The 24,997-nt window shown below is 37.8% G+C and overlaps 2 protein-coding genes across 2 annotated transcripts in view; both read left to right on the plus strand.

Moving 5' to 3' along the window:
• The window catches only part of LOC102906506 (vomeronasal type-2 receptor 26-like), a 194,515-nt gene that overhangs the window by 126,369 nt on the left and 43,149 nt on the right, over positions 1-24,997 (plus strand). Inside the window, exon 9 of the mRNA XM_076560666.1 lies at positions 2,133-2,256. Coding sequence (XP_076416781.1) covers positions 2,133-2,256 — 124 coding nt within the window. The remainder of the gene's footprint in view (positions 1-2,132; positions 2,257-24,997) is intronic.
• LOC143270503 (vomeronasal type-2 receptor 116-like) lies at positions 11,908-14,861 on the plus strand. The gene has a single exon (XM_076560678.1). It carries the CDS (start codon positions 12,024-12,026, stop codon positions 12,999-13,001), a length of 978 nt encoding a protein of 325 aa, XP_076416793.1. The 5' UTR covers positions 11,908-12,023; the 3' UTR covers positions 13,002-14,861.

Raw genomic sequence — 24,997 nt, forward strand, 5'->3', positions numbered from 1 at the left:
GGCTTCAGTGCAGAATTCTACCAGATTGTCAAAGAAGAACTAATTTCAATACTCTTCAAATTGTTCCACACAATAGAAACTGACTTCCTTAGGTTGGAATTTTCCTACTAGTGCTTTCTGTAGAGTGGGATTTGTGGATAGGTAATGTTTAAATCTGGTTTTGTATTGAAATGCCTTGTTCACTCCATCTATGGTAATTGAAAGTTTTCTGGGTATAATAGTCTAGGCTGGCATCTATGGTCTCTTTGTGTCTGCATAACAGCTGCCCAGTACCTTCTGTTTTTCAAAGTCTCCATTGAGAAGTCCAGTGTTATTCTGATGTGTCTGCCTTTATAAGTCACTTGGCCTTTTCCCTTTGCTGCTCTTAATATTCTTTCTTCGTTCTGTATGTTTAGTGGTTTAATTATTATGTGTTGAGGGGACATTTTGGGAGGTCTAGTCTATTTGGTGTTCTATAGGCTTCTTGTATCTTCATAGGTATTCCCTTCTTTATGAAGGGAAAAATTTTTTTCATGCATATGTTGAATATATTTTCTGTTCCTTCGAGTTGGTATTCTTCTCCTTCTTCTGTCCCTATCATTCTTAGGTTTCGTCTTTTCATGGTGTCCCAGATTTCCTGGACATTTTTAGTTATGACTTTGTTGGCTTTAATGTTTTCTTTGACTGAGGAATCTATTTCCTCTATTGTATATTCAGCGCCAGAGATTCTCTCTTCCATCTCTTTCATTCTGTTGTTTATGGTTGCCTCTTTGTTTCCTGTTTATTTACTCAGATTTTCTATTTCCAGGCTTCCCTCAGTTTGTATCTTCTTTATTGCCTCTATTTCAGGTTTCAAATCTTGAACTGTTTACTTCACCTGTTTAAATTGCTTTTTTGGGCGTTTTCTTTAAGGGATTTATTGATTTCTTCCAATCTTTTGTGTATCTTTCCTCAAATTCTTTAAGGTAATTTTTCATTTCCTCTTTAAATACTTCTGTCATCTTCTTAAAATAACTTTAGAGGTCAATTTATTCTGCTTCTTTTGCATTGGGTCTTACTGATGTAGAACCACTATGTTCTGGTGTTGCCATATTGGTCTTTATATTGTTGACTGTATTTTTACACTGGTGTGTACTCATCTCTTTGTCTACTTGGTGAAAGTGGTGTCTGTGTCTGAGGGAGCCTCTCAGTTCGATTCATCAACTGGTCTAAAATCGGAGTTCTTGGTCTAGTTGGTGCTGATGGACTCTGTGTCTCAGAGAGCAGCTGTGGTTTCAAAGCATGAGTGGGTTTCGGAGGTGGGGTGGGGCTTTTACTTACAGGGTCCAGTGGGGAATGGTGGTAGTCTGACCTGCCTGCAAGAGACCTGCCTGCTGGCCTCAAACTGGGACTGCAATGGGTGGTGAGGGGGCACAGGGACGAGCCCTTGGTCCCAAAGCCTGGAGGCTGGGGTGATCTGCTATGAAAGTAGACTTACCTCTTAGTCTAATCTGCACTGGTAGGCTCTCAGAAGTGTAGTTATTAAGTGATTAACTACGAAGGCAATTGATGAAAATTCTAAGTAACGATGCCACTAATGTTTGGAACAAAAAACTTAGCACTATTCTGAATAGGGGGAGTCAAGGATAAAAGTCAAAGTAATGGATCATAATTCAGCATCTATGGACTATCAACATATGATGGTGTCAGGAGAAGCTTTGGCCATCCACCAATGGCCATACCTTCTTTCATGGGAAATGTGAATCAGACTGAATGGTTGTGACTACAAGCTGGGAAGGTAAAGGTAGAAATGGATAGAGAAATGTGTCTGGGTTTATGTCTGACAACTCAGCTGTTCCATAATTCATACAAGGAAGGATTTCTGGCTTTCTGCCTCACAGGAGAGAATATATAGATGTCCTACACATTTCACAAAAGCCAGGAGAAGTTAGTCACAGTTGGGACACCATAATGAAATTTTGAACTTTCAGCATCGGGAAGTGTGATGACTTCAACTCTACATTCTACACTACCATATGGAGACATCACAGTGCCTCATAAATATGTACAATTTTCAGAGTCTGCTTGCAGTTTAGGTAGTTTAGCTTAAAAATATTTTAAGGCTGTGACTGATGCACAAAATATGATGATTTTTTTTTCTGTTTTGCCCTCAGACTCCTCAATCTGTATGTACACAGAGCTGTGGTCCAGGTTTCTGGAAATTTTTAGAAGATGAAAGACCGATCTGCTGTTTTTCTTGTATGCTTTGTCCAGAGAGTTACATTTCCAACCAGACAGGTAGAGAATTAATACTTTCCTCAATCTGCTTGTGAATGTAGAAGGAGAGAAGTAAAACATGACCGTGGTGTTGTGATGCAGCACCGTTCTCCATATCTTTTCCACTCATCCCCATATTCATTAGTAATCACTGCTGATGCCACACAATGTGTGAACATTTGAGTGGCCCCTTTTGTTTCTGGTAAGTTCCACATATCTAGGTGGTCATGTTGGTAGGACTTATGTATGGGTTTAGCTTATGATGTTACTAGGAGACACAATCTCACAGACAAACCCCTGAACTTTCGTTTATTATGATCTTTAAACACCCTAATCTGAAATGTTCTGTGAGCCTTAGGTTTGGGAATGGTATTGGAGATTTATCCACTGGAGGTGCCCTCCACAACTCTGCATTTGATTGGTCGGTCCATAATGGTCTCATCTGTTGTAAAGAGAAGTTTTCTTGCTGGGGAGTACAGACTACAATTATCTGTGGGAATCAGGGCAAACATGTAGAGATTGCTGTTACAGATCATGCTGGTTTAGTAAATTAGTAATAATCATGACTTCACTATCACAGAGTACTTAGGTTTCAGGCATAGGAATGGTTTCTTTATTGTTGAGTGGGTCCTAGTTAAAGAGCTGTTGAATACTGTCAAGGTATGCATGCCACTACCGCACCCTTAGGGTTTTGTGCTATGCTGGTCATTGATATGGCTCTTAGTGGACATAACAGGCTTGGACTGTTGGTTGTCTCAATCATTTGGAAGCTTGCTTGATGTCTTCTGGTACTGTGAAAACCAGTCCTCAGAGAAAGGGCATTCATGTAAGTTCCACCTCAAGGGTCTCTGGGCTCTGTTTCTGAACTACATGGTGTGGTCAGCAGTAGGGACTCACTTTTCAACTCTGCAGGATGAACAAGGGCAGCAGTGAAAGGCGGTATGATTTGGGAACCCTTCAACAACCTGGACAACGGCTCCAAAGGACGTTTCTCCTGTCTGGTGTTGGGTTTGTGTTTATAGCCTTGTTCTTGGAGAGAGGAGCATCAGCCCAGAGGAGAAAGGTTTATTAAAGCTATATGTATCAGTATAAAGAGAATTAATGGTATTGTAGGGTTTTTCTAGTTATAGTAATATTATGAGACTCTGTGGTTTTCAGACACCCTTACTGATATTTTACCACCTCCCTCCTTGTTCTGTATTTACTTCCCTTCCTTTTCCCTAAAGTTCCCTCATCCCCTTTTTCCTTTTTGATCACATCACTTATTCTGGACATCCTTATTATTTTTTCAGTCTCTTCCCTCCCTCACATGTATTTATCTCTCTCTTACCTCCACTATTAGGGTCTCACTCTTTTGCATGCCCCCCTTCTGGTCATCTCTTCTCTGCTATTCCATTTTGTTATTCCCCAGCTCCTGCAGTGGTCCTGCTCAGTTTCCTGTCTTCTGCAGTTTCTCCAGGACATGTACTCACATCTGAAGATTTGGAGATAGGACCCTCAGATGAGAAAGAACATGTGACATTTGTCTTGGTTGGTCAGGATTTTTTGACTCAATATAATCTTTTCTAGTTCCACCCATATATCTACAGTGTTTATGATTTCATTTTTCTTTATACTCAAATGGTTTTCCATGGATTATGTGTATCACAGTTTTATTATCCACCAGTCAGTTCTAGATTATTTAGAAGTTTTTTCTGTTTCCTAACTGCTTTAAATAAAGCCGCATTGCACATGCAGAGCAGATACCTGTGGAGCAGGATGTGGAGTCCTAGGGACGTAAGACAAGGAGTGGTGCTGCTGGGTCATATGGCAGAATTACTTTTCCCATGCTGATTTCCACAGTGGCTGCCCCAGTTACAATCCCACCATAAATGAATGAGGATTTCCTTTTCCTCTGTGTCACTCAAGCACTTGTCGGTTGTTCTGTGGATCTTTATATTCTTCAAGTGGTAACATGAAATCTAAAGTTGTTTTGATTTATGTTTCCATAATTGCTAAGGATGGCAGACTTTTTGAATTTTTAGTTAGCCATTTTATTTCCAACTGAAAATCTCTTTTCAGATGCCAGGATCATTTCTTATACAATAGGTCTTTTGTTTTTTAAGACTTTGCTTTTTTCACTTCTTTGTATATTCTGGATATCAATCCACTGTCAGATATATACCCGGCAAAGATTCTCTCCCATTCTGCAGGCTTTATCCCCACTCAGTTGACTGTTTCTTTGGCTATAAAGAGGTATTTTATTTCATGAAGTCCTACTTTTCAGTTGTTAGCATTAATTCTTAGTCAAATGGAGTCCTATTCAGAAAGTCTTTTCCTGAACCTGGATCATGGAGACTTTTTCCTATATTTTCTTCTAACAATTTCAGTGTTCCTGTTTTCAGGTTCAGGTCTTTGATCCTTTGGAGTTACAATTTGCAATGGTGCTAGATATGAGCATAATTGCATTTTTCTACTTGTGGAACTCCAGTTTTTCAAAGAGCATGTCTTCATGATGCTTTCAATTCTCTATCTTGTTTTTAGTGTCTTTATTGAATATTAAATTACTAATCTAACAGGTGCTCAAATTTGGGTTTTGGATTTATGTATTGATCTACAGGTATATTTTTCTGCCAGTGCCATATTATTTTGTGGTTGTTTTTGGCACAGCCATATCTCAATGTAATGGCAGAAGTCATAAATCCAGCACAGCTGCTTGACAAAGATCCAGCAGATCTGAGCCACATGATGGCTGCCATGTCACCTTTGGTTTTCATCTCCACCTGTTACATAGTTGGGTTACTTTTAATATTTGTACAATTTGGGGATGTCGGACTGATGGAAAATTCCATATGAATCAATTATGCCTACTCCAAGGAATGCTGCTTCTAAGCTTACCCAGGAAAGTCCTGAACATACTACCCCCCTCACTTTGAGGGAGATATCCTTATCTACTTGAACGTCTTTCTTATGCTTTGGAGGTTGTGACACATAAAGAAGAAGCCAGAGGTCTCTTCATGAGGCTATGAGACATTCTAGAAACATCTGTCCCTGTACTTACACTGGAGCAAGATATTCAAGACAAAGTAAATTCAAAAAGGTCAACAAGATCTGGTGGGCTAGAGGAGTTGGCCACAGTTCCGATTATAAGTCTCTTCCCACTGTACACTCAGACATTTATGTGGCATACAACTCTGTAGCAGGAGTCTTAAAAGTTCTTATTGATAAAATGAAACCTGAGGCCAGTTATTGGAGTGAATACTGGAAGATCAGAGAAACAGAACAAGCCACAGCTACCTCACCTTGACAGTTCCTCAGCTGATCCTGTTTCCTCAGACTGGAAGCTTCTAAGTCCTCATCCAGAATGGGTCTCTGCTGAACTGCTGCTAGAAGCCTGAAAGCTTAACCAGCCAAATGCTTCTAGTTTCTGGTCTTCAAGCCTTATATATCATTCTGTTTTTGCCATTACTCCCTGGGATTAAAGGCTCACTTCTTGGGATTAAAGATATGTGTCACCATACCTAGCTGTTTCCAATGTGGCCTTAAACATATGGATTTCTGCCTCTGGAATGCTAGGATTAAAGGTGTGTGCTACCACTGCCTATCCTACATACCTAGTGGATTTTCTGTTCTCTGACCCCAGATAAGTTTATTAGGGTACACAGTATTTTGGAGAACACAATACCACCACACAAGTCTGCCCTACATAGAGACATATTGATGAGCAAAGTGTGGAGTGGAAAGATGATAAAAGTATGAGGTGTTAGGTCCTCCCTCTCTTAGAAGTTAGCTCGTGTAGAGCCACTATAATGTCATATGACCAAGGAATAACAGAATGCCAGGATTTGACATATAGACGAATTCTATAAGGATATAAATGTGAACATTGATTGTATTATGCCAGAATTTGAATTATAACTTCAGCAGCTTTAGCCTGAGGATTTTTCCTGGGTACTCTGACCACTAGGAGTTATTAATACACTGCTTGGGACATGACAAAATGCCCAGGGTGGTTGAAGATTTTGTTTTGGTCTAACGTCCTTGAAGCAACCAAAACAACCAGCCTGAGCACATGCTGTCATATTCCTCTAGATTCTCAAAAATTAGCTTATGGGGTTTATGAGTAAGAATGATAACTCTATTAATGATGTCAAAACTTGAGGGGAAATGACTGAAAATGATAACTCTGTTCTGTCATAGTTTATTAATGATGACTAAAAGATGAGCAAAAGGAAGTGAAACATATGTCCAAAAACAAAAATGATATGATCTATGTTTTGGAACATCATGAATGTATTCCTGCTAACTAAATTCTGAATAAATAAAGAAACACTCTGGTTGCTAGTCATTCAGGTTGCAAGATTCTCCCAACCACCATGGCCTGGCTCACTTCATTCTCCTGCGGACTACTTACATCCTCCTCAGGACACATCCACCACCGGGGAATGGCTTCCGGCAAGTTTTGGTGATTTTTTTTTTTTTTTACTATGCCTCTGTAATATAAAATTCAGAATGGTAATCCTTCTGTCATAGTTATTTCTTATTCAGTATTATTTTGGTCTCCTTGGTGTGTTGAATTTTGTTATAGTTGTTTTCTATCTGCAACAAATGAGATCAAGATTTTGATTGGGTTTGCATTGAATTTATAAGTAGCTTTCAGTAGAATGTTCATTTTTATAAACTTAATTCTACCAATCAGTGATCACAGGATGGGATGTCTTTTAATTTTCTACCATCTTTCCTGTTTTTTTTCCAAGGGTTTAGAGTTCTCCTGTCAAAGTCCTTTGCTTCCTTGCTTAGATTTATTCCTAAGTAATTTATTTTCTTTAGGAGAATTGTGAATGGGAGTCTGTCCATGCTCTCCTTCCTATGTTTGTTGTTAGTGTATAAAAAAGGACATTGATTTGTGCAAGATGATTCTGTATCCTGTCACATAGTTGTATTTGTTAATCATTTCAAGATTTTTTTTGGTATATTTTGGGGGGATCTCTAGTGTATAATACCATAACATCTGCATATAATACCATATCATCTGCAAATAGGGATAGTTTGACTACTTTCTCTATTTGTATTCCTTTAACTTACTTATCTTGCCTTATTGCTCCAGCTAATACTTTGAAATATTGAAAAGAAGTGGGAGTGGTGGACTTAGTTGTCTGATTTCTTACTTCAGTGGAATTGTTTTAAGTTTTTCTGCATTGAGAATGATATTGCCTATGGGTTTCTTATATATTGCTTTTATTGTGTTGAGGTATGTTCCCTCTTTCTGTATGTTGTCTAGAACATTTATGATAAAGAGAGTTGAAATTTGTCACCTTTTTTCATCTATTGAGATGTTCATGTGACTTCTGTCTATAATCCATTTATGTAGATTTTACATTTATTGAGCTAAATATGTTGAACTATTCCTACATTTCAATGATAAGGCCATCTTAGTCATAGTATACAATAGTTTTGATGTGAGTCTGTATTCTATTTGCAACCATTTTATTGAGTCTATGTTTCTCAGGGATAATGGCATGTGGTTTTCTTGTTTTTGTTGGGCCATTCCCTGGTTTTGGTATTAGAATGAAAATGGCTTTCTAGGGGAGCTTGGAAATGATCCTTCTCTTCTATTTTTTAAATATTTTAAGAAGGTCTGACTGTATATCTTCTTTGAATGTCTGGTGGAATTCTGCTGTGAGTTCATCTGGACCCAGACATTTTTATAGCTGGAAGGAATTTATTGTTGTTTCAATCTGCTGTGTATTATGTGTTTGTTTAGCTTGTTGACTTGGTTTTTTGATTTTTTAATGGTTTGGCTGAATCTAAAAACTTATCCATTTCATATAGGTTTTCAAGAATACTGGAATACAGATTTTCTTTTGTTTTTTATAATAGTCCCTTACATTGGTCTATGCTTCTTGGTGTTTGTTGTAATATTGCCCTGTCATTTCTGATTTCTTTTTCTTTCTTTCTTTCTTCCTTCCTTCCTTCCTTCCTTCCTTCCTTCCTTCCTTCCTTCCTTCCTTCCTTCCTTTCTTTCTTTCTTTCTTTCTTTCTTTCTTTCATTCTTGTTATTTCTGATTTCTTAATCTGACTCCTCCATTTCTTTCTTTGGGCTACTTGAACCAAATGTCTGTCTTTACTTATCTCCTCAAAGAGTCAGTTCTTATGTTGGTTGCTTCTTTGTATTGTTTTCTTTGTTTCTCTTTCATTTACTTCTGCTCTGCTTTTTGTGGTGGTATTGTGTTCCCCGAAATATTGTGCACCTTAATAAACTTATCTGGGGTCAGAGACAGAATATCCACAATATTAAACATAGAGGATAGGCAGTGGTAGCACATGCCTTTAATCCTAGCTTTCCAGAGGCAGAAATTCATGTATTTAAGGATACAGCCAAGCATGGTGACTCACGCCTTTAATCCCAGAAAGCAAGCCTTTAATCCCAGGGAGGATGGTAGAAAGCAGAAAGGTATATAAGGCATGAGGGCCAGAAACTAGAAGCATTTGGCTGGTTAAGCTTTTAGGCTTCTAGCAGCAGTTCAGCTGAGAGCCATTGGGATGAGGACACAGAAGCTTCCTGTCTGAGGAAACAGGATCAGCTGAGTAACTGTCAAGGTGAGGAAGCTGTGGCTTGTTCTGTTTCTCTGATCTTCCAGCATTCACCCCAATAACTGGCCTCAGGTTTGGTTTTATTAATAAGACTCTTTAATATCCATGCTACAGATTTTATAATTTCTTGCCATTATTTTGTCTTGTGTTTGCATTTTTTGTTTTTCCAATTTTTGAGTTGCATCATTAAACCATCTACTTGTGTTCCATCTGATACTTTTAATGTAGGCATTTAGAGCTGTAAATTTCCCTTGTAAAACACATTTCAATGTATCCCAGGGGTTTTGTTGGTTTGTGTTTTCATTTTCATTTAGTTCCAGGAATTTTTTTATTTCTGTCTTGATTTCTTCTTTGACTCATTCGTCAGTAAGTACCGAGTTGTTTCATCTCCAAGCAGTCTGTGTATTTACTAGAGATATATTTTCTGTCAAGCTTAAGTTTTGTTGTATTGCGATAAGATAGGACAGGTATTTCAACCTTTTTTAATTTGTAAATACCTGTTTTGTGTTCCATGATTTGGTCTATTTTTGAAGCGCTCCCATGTGTTAAAGAGTAGAATAAATTTTCTTTGCAGTTTCTGGGGGATACTATGTAGATATCTGTTGAGTTCAGGAGATTTTAGATGTGACTTAATTGTGATATATTTCTCTTTATTTTTTCCCAGACGCCCTGTTTGTTGGAGAAAGTGGGCTTTTGAATTCACACACTATTAGTAGATTGTTGTGACTGTGTCACTAAACACAGCAGCACAATTTTTATAAAATTAGCTGCCCCGGAATTGGATGCATACACGTGTAGAGTTGTAATGTCTTTTTTGATTGCTCTTCCCTTGATTAGAATGTAGTTTCCTGTTTTACTTTTTCTAATTAGTTTTAAATTAAAATCTACTTTGCCAGATGTCATGGTGGCATGCATGCTTGCTTCCTGAATGTTTGTAACTGGAGTATTTTCTCTGTCGTTTTATTTTAAGGTGGTGTTTATCTTTAAAATCAAGATATATTTCTTGAAGTGAAGAGGCAGACAGATTTTGTTTTATGATCCATTCAGCTAGTCCACATTTTTAAATGAAGAATTGAGGCCATTGATATTTAAGATATTGTAGAAACTTATGTTACATGTGGTCACTCTGCTGTTGAAATTTGTTGTTTTCTGTGGTCGCAGTGGTGTTTCATGTTGTAATAATTATGTCTTCTTATTTCTTTCCAACATCTCTGCTGTATTCATTGCTCTCTTCAGTCTAAAATATAACTTTGTGTATTTTTCTTAGTTCTGGTTTGGTGGATATGATGTTGTAGGCCGTTTATGTCTTGGAAAGTTTTTATTTTTCCTTCAGTTTGGCAGTTATTTTTGCTGGGTACATTTCTCTAGGCTGGCCAATATAGTCTTTCAGGACTTGACATGCTTTGCTCTAGGCTTTTCTGGCTCTCATGGATTGCATTTAGAAATCAGCTTCTATTCTCTTGGATTTTCATTTATATTTGCCTTGTCTTTTGTTTTCCTCTTGCAGCTTTCAGCACACCTTCTTATTATGTTTTTTTAAGTTATAATTAAAATTTATTCTAAAATATTTTTCTTTGTTAGTGTTTTAGTAATAATATGCTGTAGTGATTTTCTTTTCTGATCTTGTCTTTTGGTGTACTCTCTGCTTCTTCTATATATTTGGATATATCTTTCCATGGTTTCAGTAACTCTTCTTCTATGAAATTGACCATATTGAAAAATTGGTCTATGTCACTGACCTAGAATTCTCCATCATCTATGCCAATAATGTAAAGATTCAGTTCTCTCAAAGCATCGCACATTTTTTTTTCAATTTTTCATATTTCTTGATTATTTTTTATCCTCTATTCTATCTTGGATCCTAACTTCTCCTTTCTGCTTGTTTCCTCTGACAAGGAAGGCTGTCCTGGAGCTTCTGGCTGGCCGATGTGTTTTTTCAGTCCTGTCCTCATTTCAGCTTTATCATGCTTTCTATTTCTTTGTTGAATTCCATGTACAAGTCTTGCATTGTCTTCATCATTTACTTCAGGTTTATGTTTGTGTTTTCTCGGGCATCATTATGGCATTGATTTTCCTTGAGTTATTTCTCTTTAGTTTTATTAAACTGTTTGTGTCTTCTTTCAACTTCTTAAAATACTCTATAATTATAAGGAATGTTATTTTACAGTCTGTGTCCTGAATTTCATTAGGTAATACTCATTGGCAAACATTTCTACCAGACTAGTATATTTGGAGAGAATATACTGTCTGTATCTGTGATATTATTGGTATTTTTGATAATATTTGGGCATGTGAATGTTTTATTACTCCTAATATTCATATACACAATGCAAATTCTGGCAAAAGAGATTATATATAAGCTTGTTATGTCTAGAGGTTGAAAATGGCTTATATGTAATGAAATATAATACAAAAAATGGCCCGGGCTTTAGTTTAGTTTTCTAGCCTAGTTGGAAATCCCTGTTCAAGTTGGAAGTTGTCCTTCTGGCTGTTAGCTTGGCCTTTGGTGTAGCAGGGGATCACTGTTCTTCTGACTGGTTTGGCATGCATCTGTGATGGGAAATCTTTTTCTGTATGCTGTGAATGTGTTGCTCTGATTGGTTGATAAATAAAATTCTGATTGGCCAGTAGCCAGTCAGGATGTATAGGCAGGATAAACTGACAAAAACATTCTGGGAAGAGGAAGGCTAAGTCAGCAGAGGCCAGCCTGCAGTCCAGAGAGCAGCATGTAACAGCACACAGATGAAGCCACAGAACACATGGCAACATATCGATTAACAAAAATGGGCTGAGTTTAAGTGTAAGAGCTAGTCAGTGGTTGGCTTGAGTTAATGTCCATATAGTTATAATTAATATAAGCCTCTGTGCGTTTACTTGAGGGATGGGATTGAGAGAGATTTGTCCCTACTGCCAGCAGGTGGGGTCACAAAAATCTCTCTGACTACACACATGAGCACCTGAAGACTGATCAAGCTGCTGTGACTTAAGTTTAGAATTCTTTAAAGGATTACTTGACAGTTTTACTTCAATTGGACAAGTAGATTACAATTTTATTTTCATTGCCCTAGTAAAACAAGAATAAACTTGTCAGCACATGGTATACCATGAGGTATTCATGACAGACATTAGGAAGGGGATGTCTAAAGAGTTAGTGTCCTTCTTGACATGATAGTAAGGCAGAATGAACAAGGCTACACACAACCTCAGTGTTCTTCATGGCTGAAGTACAAAATATAAATAATTATAGAAGCTTAAATGTTGATTCATTTCCTCCCGTAGATCAGCAGGAGTGTATCCCTTGCCCACTTCAAGAGTATGCAAACCCTGAAAGAAACAACTGCCTTCCGAAGTCAGTGACATTCCTGTCCTTTGAGGATTCTCTGGGCACGGCTCTCTCCTGCACAGCTCTGTGCTTCTCTGTCAGCACAGCTGTAGTTTTGGGGATCTTTCTCAAATACCAAGACTCACCCATTGTTAAGGCCAATAACCGGATGCTCAGCTTCATCCTGCTCATCTCCCTCCTCCTCTGTTTTCTATGTTCCTTTCTCTTCATTGGCCACCCAAGCACAGCCTCCTGCATATTGCAGCAAATTGCATTTGCACTTGTGTTCACTCTGGCTCTGTCCACTGTTTTGGCCAAAACTATAACTGTAATTCTGGCCTTTAGAGCCCTGAAACCAGGAAGGACAATGAGAAGGCTGCTTGTCTCAGGCATCCATAACTCTGTTATCCCCATCTGTGTCCTGATCCAGCTTATTCTTCTTGGAGTCTGGCTGGGAACCTCACCTCCCTATATTGAGGCAGATGCACACTCTGAACAGAGTTACATCATCATTTTGTGCAACAAGGGCTCACTTACTGCTTTCTACTGTGTGCTGGGATATTTGGGGATCCTGGCCCTAGGGAGCTTCACTCTGGCTTTCCTGGCCAGGAACCTGCCTGACACATTCAATGAAGCCAAGTTCCTGACATTCAGCATGCTGGTGTTCTGCAGTGTCTGGGTCACCTTCCTCCCTGTCTACCACAGCACCAAGGACAAGGCCATGGTGGCTGTGGAGGTCTTCTCCATCTTGACTTCCAGTGCAGGGCTGCTAGGATGCATCTTTATCCCAAAGTGCTACATTATTCTTGTTAAACCTGATGCAAACACTTTGAAATATTTTAAGAACAAAACACAATCTAGAAAAAATTGACTGGTTAATGAATTGAGTCTTTTCATAAAATCCTTTAGTTTAGTATAGTAAAAATTGAACTTACTTAACTTTTCAGTAAGATTTTCTGAAATATATATTTAAATAAAGTAGAAGAGCCCCTCACTGTATTTCACATACAGACAATCTATTTCCAAATAGAAGCTACTGCTGAAAATTCACTTTATTTAGCTATTCTTGTTATCTATAAATTTATGGGCAATAGACATATTCAAAATTCAATTACAGCCAAGAGAACAGCCCCCTGCAACACCAGTGAAAATCAGAGCCACTAGTCCACCTTGAACCATTTGGAACATGTAAGGCCACATCTCTGGACTCGGCAGACCAGGTCCCTAGTTCCTATGCCCTGTAGGGAACACCCAGTGCCTCTCCTCCAAGCCATTGGAGCCCCAGGGACTACCCAGCTGCCCATTCCCCCACCTCCTTCCCAAGAAAACAGGCCCCTGTGATACCAGTGAAAACCAGAAACATAAGCCCACCCTGCACAATTGGGAATTGAAAACAGGTCCCACTCTGCACCCATTGGGAATAGCTCCTCCCTGAGACAGAGCCTACTCGTGCCCATTGGACTAAGTTCTGCTCTCTGAAACACAAAATCCATCAGCACAGATTTGACCAAGAGCCTGGATTAGACCAAGAGCTCCCATTAGACCAAAAGAATCAATCGAACCAAAAGAGTCTCCCTTAAAACAAGACAGCACTTTCATGGAATGGAGGAAGGGATGGGTAGACACCAGTACAAAAATACAGTCAACACCATAAAGACTAATATGGCACCATCAGAACCTAGTAGTGCTACATCAGTAAGACCTGAACATCCCAAAGCAGAAGAGACAGAAGAAATAGGCCATTTAAATGCCTTTAAGAAGATGATAGAAGCCTTTAAAGAGGAAATGAAGAATGCCCTTAAAGAACTCAAAGATAAGACAAACAAATAATTGGAATAAATCAGTAAATCCCGTAAAGAAAGTCAAGAAAAAGCAATTAAATAGGTGAATGAAAAAGTCCAATATTTGGAAACTGAAAAGCAATAAATAAGGCACAAACTGAGGGAAGGCTGGAAATGGAATATTGAGTATACAAACAGGAACTACAGATGCAAGCATAACTAACAGATGCAAGAGATGGAAGAAAGAATCTCTGGCATTGAAGATACAATAGAGGAAACAGATTCATCAGTCAAAGAAAACACTAAAGTCAAAAAACTCATAACATAAAACATCCAGGAAATCTTGGACACCATGAAAAGACCAGCCGTAAGAATAATAGGGATAGAAGAAGGAAAAGAATACCAACTCAAAGGCATAGAAAATATATTCAACAACGTCATAGAAGAAAACTTTCCCAACTTAAAGCAGGAAATGCCTATGAAGGTACAAGAAGCTAATAGAACACCAAATAGACTGGATCCAAAAAAAAAGATCCTTTGCCACATAATAATCAAACCACTAAACATATAGAATAAAGATATAATATTAAAAGCTGCAAAGGAAAAAGGCCAAATAACATATAAAGGCAGACCCTTCAGAATAACACCTGACTTCTCAATGGAGACTCTGAAAGCCAGAAGGTCCTGGACAGAACTAATACAGAAACTAAAAGGCCATAGATGCCAACCCAAACTATTATATCCAGCAAAACTCTCAATCACTATAAATGAAGCAAACAAAATATTCCATGATAAAAACAGCTTTAAACAATACCTATCCACATATCCAGCCCTACAGAAAGCACTAGAAGGAAAACTCCAACCTAAAGAAGTTAGATACAACCATGAAAATACAGGCAGTAGAAAATTCCACACCAACAAACACCAAAGAAGAGAAATATACAACAATTACCAACAAAAATAACAGGAATTAACAATCACTGTTATTAATATTCATTAATATCAATGATCTCAATTCACCTATAAAAAGACATAGGCTGACAAAATGGATACAAAAACAGGATCAATACTTCCTTTGCATACAAGAAACATACCTCAACTTTAATGACAGTCACTACCTCAGATTAAAAGGCTGGGAAAAGTCCAATAAAATGGACTTAAGAAGCAAGCTGGTGTAGCTATCTTAATATTTAATAAAATAGACATCAAACTAAAATCAATAGAAAGAGATCAGCAATGACATTTCATACTTATCACAGGGAAAATCCACCAAGATAAAGTCTTAATTCTGAATATTTATGCCCCAAACACAAGAGCACCCACATATGCAAAAGAAACATTACTGAAGGTTAAATCACACGTCAAGCCCCACACATTAATAGTGGGAGATTTCAGCACCCTGAGTTATCACTGGGTGAATCTGCCAGATTGAAACTTAACAGAGAAATAAGGGACCTAATAGAAGTTATGACTCAAATGGACTTAAAAATATATACAGAACATTTCACTGAAACACAAAAGAATATACCTTCTTCTCAGAACCCCATTGACCCTTCTCTAAAATCGACCACATGCTCGATCACAAAGCAAATCTCAATGGATAAAAAAAAAAAAATTGGAATAGCCTCCTGTATCCTTTTGGACCACCATGGCTTAAAGTTTGATTTCAACAACAACAAAATTTACAGAAAGCCTCATGGAAACTGGACAGTGCACAAATGAATCACCAATGAGTCAAGGAAGAAATAAAGAAAGAAATTAAGATTTCCTAGAATTCAATGAAAATGAAATTACTTCATACTCAAACTTATGGAACACTATGAAAGCAAGGCTAAGAGGAAAATTCATAGCACTAAATGCCCACATAAAGAAGATGGAGAAATCTAACACTCATGAATTAGCAGCTTACCTGAAAGCTCTAAAACAAAAAGAAGCAAAACTCTTCCGGAAGGCATGGATACTAGGAAATGATCAAATTGAGGGCTAAAATCAATGAAATAGAAACAAAGAGAAAAATAAAACAAAGAGTTGGTTCTTTGAAGAAAATCAACAAGATAGATAAACCCTTATCTAAATTAACCAAAAGGCAAAGAGAGAGAGCATCTAAATTAACAAAATCAGAAATGAAAAGGGAGACATAACAGACAATGAGGAAATCCAGATAATTATCAAGTCATACTTCAAAAACCTGTATTCCATAAAATTGGGAAATTAAAAAAATGGACAGTTTTCTGGATAGATACCACATACCAAAATTAAATCAACACCAGATAAACAATTTAAATACCTCTAACTCCTAAGTAAATAGATGCAGTTGTTAATATCAAATTCCCCTCAGGTGCTCTCCCAGAGATTTCTTCCAGAGTCCTGAGGAAGACGCTATGCGGGCAGGGGTTACCAATCTCAAGGATATCAAATGAAACTACTTACATGAAACTCTTAGGTTCATTCACTTCATTCTTCTGAGACAAAATTCTATCTACACAGCTTCAATTCTGTTCTCATCCTTAGCTCCTCTCTGTCCCTTCTCCTCCAGTCCTCTCATAGTTCTAAGTTCTTTCTATTCCATTCTCCTCATTCTCTTCATTCCTCTCTTCATCCTTGTTCCTTCCTCTCCTCTCCCTGTGACCCGTCCATACACCTACCATCAGCAATACTCTGGCCCTCCTGCTTTCTGTTCAGGTGGGGTAAGTCTGCTCAGAGCTAGGAAATATGCCCCATAGCTTGATGAACCTGGTATGTAAAAGCCCCTTTGTTCTAAGTAAGTTGCTTGAGGGTGCCACTTGGGCTGTGAGAGAAAGGGGGGGTCTGAGCTTAATTTGAATAAGAGTCAAACATCTGCCTGGCCTAGGTGGTGTCTCCATATGCACTTTTACCTGGTAGGTGCTCTGGAGAGCTTATTCTGTCTGCTGTTTGTCCTTGGATTCTTTTGTCCAGAGCTAGCTCTGGCTTCATGTGCTTTCTAAAACAAATGATTGCAGAAGGCAAACATCTGAATTCTAATGCTATAAAGAATAAGCAGAAAGCCTGGAAGCAGGAAGCCTTGTCTGTCTGAGTGTATCCAATTCCTTAGTTGTATATGTATATGATCAATCCATACTGTTTAGAAGTTAGAGGTTCTTAGGAAAATAATCAACTGGGAAAACATAGTGCACAAAATCATTGCAGGAACTGGCATATGTATATATAATATTGTTAGCTAATATATATTAGAAAATATATTTTATATTATATATTATATAAGTATATATATACTTATATATATATATCTTATATATATACTTTATATAATATATACTGTATAAAATATATTTGCTAAATTTACCAAGACTCCTTGAGGCTTGGCTTTTTCCTCTGAAAGAGCCCTGCTTCTTCCAGGTATTAGCATTTGTTATAGTCAGCTGAATTCCTGCTTCATATTCCTTGGCCCAGAGCATATTAAAAGTCTCCCAACCAAAAAAAATCCAGAGCCAGAAAGTTTCAGCAGAGTTCCACCAGAATTTCAAAGAAGAGCTACTATGAATACTCCTGAAATTGTTCTGAACAATAGAAACAGAAAGAATATTGACTAACTTTTTATGAAACTACAGTTACCCTAATATATAAACCACACATAGACACAATGAAGAAAGAAAATTACAGGCCATATTCACTCATGAACATTTATGTAAAAATACTCAATAAAATACTGGCAAACTGAATCCAAAAACACATCAAAAAATCATCCACCATGATCAAGTAGGCTTCATCCCAGAGATGCAGAGATGGTTCAACATACAAAAATCGGTCAATGTAATCTACCACATAAACAAATGGAAAGAAAAAAAAACATGATCATCTCATTAGATGTTGAAATAGCCTCAACAAAATCCAACAGCCCTTCATATAAGGGTCTTGGAGAGATCAGGTATAAAAGGAACATACTTAAACATAATAGAACAACACACAGCAAGCCAACATCAAACTAAATGGACATAAACTCAAAGCAATTTCATTAAAATAAAAAAAGACAAGGCTGTCCACTCTCTCCAGGTCTATTAAATCTAGTACTCAAAGTTCTAGCTAGAGCAATATGACAATAAAAGAAGATCAAGGGGATACAAATTGGAAAGGAAGAAAGAAGTCAAACTTTCGCTATTTGCAGATGATATGATAGTATATATAAATGACCCCCAAAACTCTTCCAGGGAATTCCTACAGCTGATAAACACCTTTAGTAATGTGGCAGGATACAAGATTAACTCAAAAGAATCAGTATCCCTCATATACACAAATGATAAGCAGGCCAGAAGGAATTAGAGCAACATCACCCTTTACAATAGCCAAAAATAACATAAAATATCTTGGGGTATCTCTAACATAATAAGTGAAAGACCTCTATGACAAGAACTTTAAGTCTTTGAAGAAAGGAATTGAAGAATATATCAGAAAATGGAAAGATCTCCTATGCTCTTGAATAGGTAGGATCAACATAGTAAACATGGCAATCTTATCAAAACCAAGCTAAAGGTTCAAAGCAATCCCCATCAAAATTCCAAAGCAATTCTTCACAGACCTCAAAAGAACAATACCCAAATTCATATAAAAAAAAACAGTATAGTCAAAGCAATCCTGTACAATAAAGAAACTTCTGGAGACATCACAATTCCTGACTTCAAGCTCTACTATAGAACTATAGCAACAAAACAGCTTGTTATTGACATAAAAACTGACATGAGGACCAATGGAATTGAGTTGAAGATCCTTACATTAATTCACACAATTATGAATGCCTGATTTTTGACAAAATATCCAAAACTATACAATGGAAAAAAGAAAGTATCTTCAACAAATGGTGCTGGCATAACTGGCTGTCACATGTGTAGAAAAATTCAAATAGATCCATATCTATCACCATGCACAAAACTCAGGTTCATATGGATCAAAGACTTCAACATAAATACAGCTACACTGAACCTGATAGGAGAGAAAGTAGGAAGTAGTCTTGAATGCATTAACATGGGAGACCACTTCCCAAATATAACACCCATAGCACAGACACTGAGAGAAATAATTAATAAATGGGACCTCCTGAAACTGAGAAGCTTCTGTAAGACAAAGGGCACAGTAAATAAGACAAAACAATAGCCTACAGAATTGGAAAAGATTTTTGCCAACCCCACATCTGATAGAGGGCTGATCTCCAAAATATATAAAGAACTCAAGAAACTAGACATCAAAATACCAAATAATCCAATTAAAAATGGGGTACAGATCTAATCAGAGAATTCTCAACAGAAAAATCTCAAATGACCCAAAGACATTCAGGAAGTGTTCAACATCCTTAGCCATCAGGGAAATGCCAATCAAAATGACTCTGAGATACCATCTTATGCCTCTCAGAATGGCTAAGATAAAAAACACTGATGACCTCTTATGCTGAAGAGGATGTAGAGCAAGGGGAACACTCCTCCACTGCTGGTGAGAGTGCAATATTGTACAGTCATTTTGGAAATCAGTATGGCAGTATTTCAGAAAACTGGGAATCAACCTACCTCAAGACCCAGCCATTCCACTCTTGGACATATACTCAAAAGATGCTCACCTATACCACGAGGACATTTGCTCAACTATGTTCATGGCAACACTATTCATCATAGCCAGAACTTGAAAACATCCTAGATGCCCCTCAAATGAAGAATGGATAGAGAAATTTTGGCCCATTTACACAATGGAGTATTACGTAGTTGTAAAAACAAACAAAACAAACAAACAAAAAAACAATGCCATCATGAAATTTGCAGCCAGTTGATGGAACTAGATAAAAATTATCTTGAATCACGTGACCCAGACCCAGAGAGACAAACATGGTATGTACTCACTCATAAGTGAATAATAGCGGCAAAGCAAAGGATAAACAGGTTACAAAACACAGCTCCAGAGAAGCCAGTAAAGAGGAGGACCCAAAAAGGAACACACATGGATCACCCCAGGAATGGGAAAGGATTAATGTCTTGGGTAAACTAGGAGTTGGGGAGTAGAAGGGAGGAGATGAGGGGAACATGAGGGTTCGAGATGGCCAACTTCATGGAAGGACAGGGAGGGAGGGTAAAGACAGAGATATCTTGACAGAGTGAGCCATTATGGAGTTAGGGAAAAATGTGGTGTTTAGGAAATCTCCAGGAATCCACAAGGATGTCCCCAGCTAAGACTCATAGCAATGGTGGAGAGGGTGCTTGAACTAGCTTTCCTCTGTACTCAGATCAGTGACAACCCTAATTTTCATCATGGAACCTATATCCAGTGACAGATGGAAGCAGATGCAGAGACCCATAGCCAAACACTTGGCCAAGCTCCTGGAGTTCAGCTGAAGAGAGGGAGGAGAAATTATAGGAGCAAGGTGAGTCAAGATTATGATGGGAAAGACCACAGAGACAGTGGAATCCATGGATACTGAACTGACAGCTGGGGAGTTGGCATGGGACCACACTAGGCACTCTGAATGAGGGTGAAAGTTGTGCAACTTGATGTGTTTGTGGGTTCCCTGGCAATGGGACCAGGACTCATCCTGAGTGCATGAACTGACTTTTTTTAAAGCCCGTTCACTATGGTGCCATGCCTTACTCAGCCTTGATGCAGGGGCAGGGACTTGATTCTGCCCCAACTTGGTGAGCCAGCCTGTGTTGAATACTCAAGGGAGGTCTTACCCACTATGAGTAGTGGATGGGAGTGGAATGGGGAGAGGTAGGGGGAGAGGGAAAACAGTAGGGAGGGGGAAAAGTGGATTTATAAAGAAAACAACAATTTTAAATTAATAGATAAACCTTTAAAAATCAAGAAGAACAACTAAAAGAAAATGAAATCCTCTTTCATGGGAATGTAGTGGTATTTGCTCTGTCCATGACCTTGGGCTATAGGAACAGTAGGAGGTGGTGCTTCTTGCCATTGTATGTGACCTCTTAAAAGGAAAAGGGGGAGTGTGATGAGCCCTTTCTCCCTGCTGGCTGGTTCCTAGTGTGATTGAACTGCCAGATGGATTTGCCCTGGTCAGATCAGAGGAAGACGTCAGCTGTCTACTCTGTTCTGTATTCATGAGGGTATTTCCTCAATTTACACTAATAACTTTCCCCAATACTTTTTAAGCAGACTCAAATGGATTTATTTCATTACCAGGGCCTAGACTACCTCCCTGACTCCTATCCCTGGGGACTCCAGGGTGTCAGGTCCAAAAAAATTGGAACCAATTGCTAACTGTGATGCATATCAGCATTACAAAGTACATGCTGGTTTCCAGGTTCTCTCAGCAACTGAAGTAGCTCTTTCAGAGTGCATGCTGGCATCCTGGTTCCTACAGCTTTTCTCACAATGCTCCCTACTACAAAATTTTCATTCATGGGTTCTCTTCCTCCAGGTTCTCATTCATATATAGCCCTGCAATTTTGGCCTTGTGCCCTCTTGGCTGTCTTGTGGTCCTCTTGGTCCCCTCTCTCTTGACCCTTTCACCTCTTTGTACTCCCTCTTCTGGCTCCTCTGTCTCTGTATTGTCTCTCTGTTTCTCTATCTCTATTCCCATATCTCTCCTTTCATGGCCCAGTTCAGTAGTCTACCGACCATGTTTAGACTACTAATTTCTTTCCCTCCTCTAGACTCTTCCAGATGCCCATGGCTGTACTTTTCTTCCTTTCAACATTAAGAACCTTCTCCTCAACCATTCCTTGGAGTGGTAATGCCCTTACTTTATACAAAGGGATTTTCGTGGCAGACTCGGGTATCCTCTTTCCTGGGGACCTTGTCTGACTCTGCTCTGACCCATTTCCACAACATTGTATCAGCCATCCAATACCTGGGGACACTCAACTAGGTAATCCTCTGGCCACTTCAGCCTAGGAATCAGGGGATGGTGTGGGGGTGCAGGGTTGTGCCCCTGGGCCCAAAGCCTAGGGGCTGCAGGGTGCGGGTATGAGGAATAAAGACTTACCTCTTAGTCCAATCTGGTGCTGGCAGGCTCTATTTCAGGGAACAGTTGCAGCCCATACTCAGATATTTTAACATTATTTCATTAACACAAAAACTTCCAATTTTTTGGTGACTTTAATATGCCTAAATTCAAAATATGCATATTGAGACTGATTATACAGACTACCAAAGACTTAATGTCCAAATAAGTACTTTCTGTACATTGGAGTCATGGTTAAGTTTATGTTAAACACGTTGATGTGAGGAAACCAGAAACATCAATGTCAAACCCTGCATGGTTGCATTTTAAGAAGAAATTTAAAAAATATTTTTAGTTTGAAAGAAGAAACTAAAACATAAATGCTAAATATATCAAAACAGTGAATCCTATACTTCCAATCCTATGGAAAAGGTGTATATATCTTTAAAAAATATGTTTAAATTTCTATAAAATATTTGCCATTTCTTATATACCCTGTGCCTTTACTAATGAAGATACGGTGTTGTGCATATGAAGCATTAATGCTCTGTGAGAAACAAACACACGTAAACACACAAGTTATAGAAGAGATGGAGTGCCTCTGTAGAGAATAGCAGTTAACAACATCTGGAAGAATTAACAAATAAAATGCTGATAATGGAAGAAATGATACAATAGGCACTAGAGAAATAATGAATTCAATAGATATTAATGCGATTTTTCAGAAAAAACAAAATTGAAAAATCTACTTTGCAAATATACTGGATATTTTTAAAGAATTAAAATAAATAACAAATATATTGATAGTTATATCATTTGAATTCATGATGACAGTCACAAATTACAAGTAGACAAGTATCACAAAATTATTTCATGACCAACTAAGACTAAAGCAAGAGTTTTATATCTATCTGTTAAAAAGATCTTTTCTCCAACTCCTTGTTTTATTTTTCTCTGTTTCTATTTCATTGATTTTAGCCCTCAATTTGATTATTTCCTAGTATCTATGCCTTCCAGAAGAGTTTTGCTTCTTTTTGTTTTAGAGCTTTCAGGTGAGCTGTTAAGTCATGAGTGTTAGATTTCTCCATCTTCTTTATGTGGGCATTTAGTGCTATGAATTTTCCTCTTAGCCCTGCTTAGTGTTCCATAAGTTTGGGTATGAAGTACTTTCATTTTCATTGAATTCTGGGAAATCTTAATTTCTTTCTTTATTTCTTCCTTGACAAGACAGTTACCCTAATATACAAACCACTCAAAGACACACTGATGAAAGAGAATTATAGGCCAAATTCACTCATGAACATTTATGTGAAAATACTCAATAAAATACTGGCATATTGAATCCAAAAACACTTCAAAAAATCATCCACTATGATCAAGTAGGCTTCATCCAAGAGATGCAGAGATGGTTCAACATACAAAAATCGGTCAATGTAATCTACCACATAAACAAATGGAAAGAAAAAAACCATGATCATCTCATTAGATGTTGAAATAGCCTCAACAAAATCCAACAGCCCTTCATATAAAGGTCTTGGAGAGATCAGGTATAAAAGGAACATAGTTAAACATAATAAAACAACACACAGCAAGCCAACATCAAACTAAATGGACATAAACTCAAAGCAATTTCATTAAAATCAGAAAAAAGACAAGGTTGTCCACTCTCTACAGGTCTATTCAATCTAGTACTCAAAGTTCTAGCTAGAGCAATAAGACAATAAAAGAAGATCAAGGGGATAAAAATTGGAAAGGAAGAAGTCAAACTTTCGTTATTTCCAGATGATATGATAGTATATATAAATGACCCCCAAAACTCTTCCAGGGAATTCCTGCCACTGATGAACACCTTTAATTATGTGGCAGGATACAAGATTAACTCGAATCAGTATCCCTCATATACACAAATGATAAGCAGGCTGAGAAGGAATTAGAGAAACATCACCCTTTACAATAGCCAAAAATAACATAAAATATCTTGGGGTAACTCTAACCTAATAAGTGAAAGATCTGTATGACAAGACTTTAAGTTTTTGAAGAAAGGAATTGAAGAATATATCAGAAAATGGAAAGATCTCCTATGCTCTTGAATAGGTAGGATCAACATAGTAAACATGGCAATCTTATCAAAAGCAAGCTAAAGGTTCAATGCAATCCCCATCAAAATTCCAAAGCAATTCTTCACAGACTTCAAAAGAACAATACCCAAATTCATATGAAAAAAAACAGTATATTCAAAGCAATCCTGTATAATAAAGGAACTTCTGGAGACATCAGAATCCCTGACTTCAAGCTCTACTATAGAGCTATAGTAACAAAACAGCTTGTTATTGACATAAAAACTGGCATGTGGACCAGTGGAATCAAGTTGAAGATCCTTACATTAATCCACACAATTATGAATGCCTGATTTTTGACAAAGAATCCAAAACTATACAATGGAAAAAAGAAAGTTTCTTCAGCAAATGGTGCTGGCATAACTGGCTGTCAACATGTGTAGAAAAATTCAAATAGATCCATATCTATCACCATGCACAAAACTCAAGTTCATATGGATGAAAGACTTCAACATAAATCCAGCTACACTGAACCTGATAGAAGAGAAAGTAGGAAGTAGTCTTGAATGCATTAACATGGGAGACCACTTCCTAAACATAACACCCATAGCACAGACACTGAGAGAAATAATTAATAAATGGGACCTCCTGAAACTGAGAAGCTTCTGTAAGACAAAGGACACAGTAAATAAGACAAAACAATAGCCTACATAATTGGAAAAGATTTTTACCAACCCCACATCTGATAGAGGGCTGATCTCCAAAATATATAAAGAACTCAAGAAACTAGACATCAAAATACCAAATAATCCAATTAAAAATGGGGCACAGATCTAATCAGAGAATTCTCAACAGAAAAATCTCAAATGGCCCAAAGACAAGTGTTCAACATCCTTAGCCATCAGGGAAATGCCAATCAAAATGACTCTGAGATATCATCTTATGCCTCTCAGTATGACTAAGATCAAAAACACTGATGACCTCTTATGCTGGAGAGGATATAGAGCAAGGGGAACACTTCTCCACTGCTGGTGGGAGTGCAATATTGTACAGTCATTTTGGAAATCAGTATGGCAGTATTTCAGAAAACTGGGAATCGACCTACCTCAAGACC

The sequence above is a fragment of the Peromyscus maniculatus genome, chromosome 23 (assembly GCF_049852395.1).
Source record: "Peromyscus maniculatus bairdii isolate BWxNUB_F1_BW_parent chromosome 23, HU_Pman_BW_mat_3.1, whole genome shotgun sequence".
Classification (NCBI taxonomy): domain Eukaryota; kingdom Metazoa; phylum Chordata; class Mammalia; order Rodentia; family Cricetidae; genus Peromyscus; species Peromyscus maniculatus.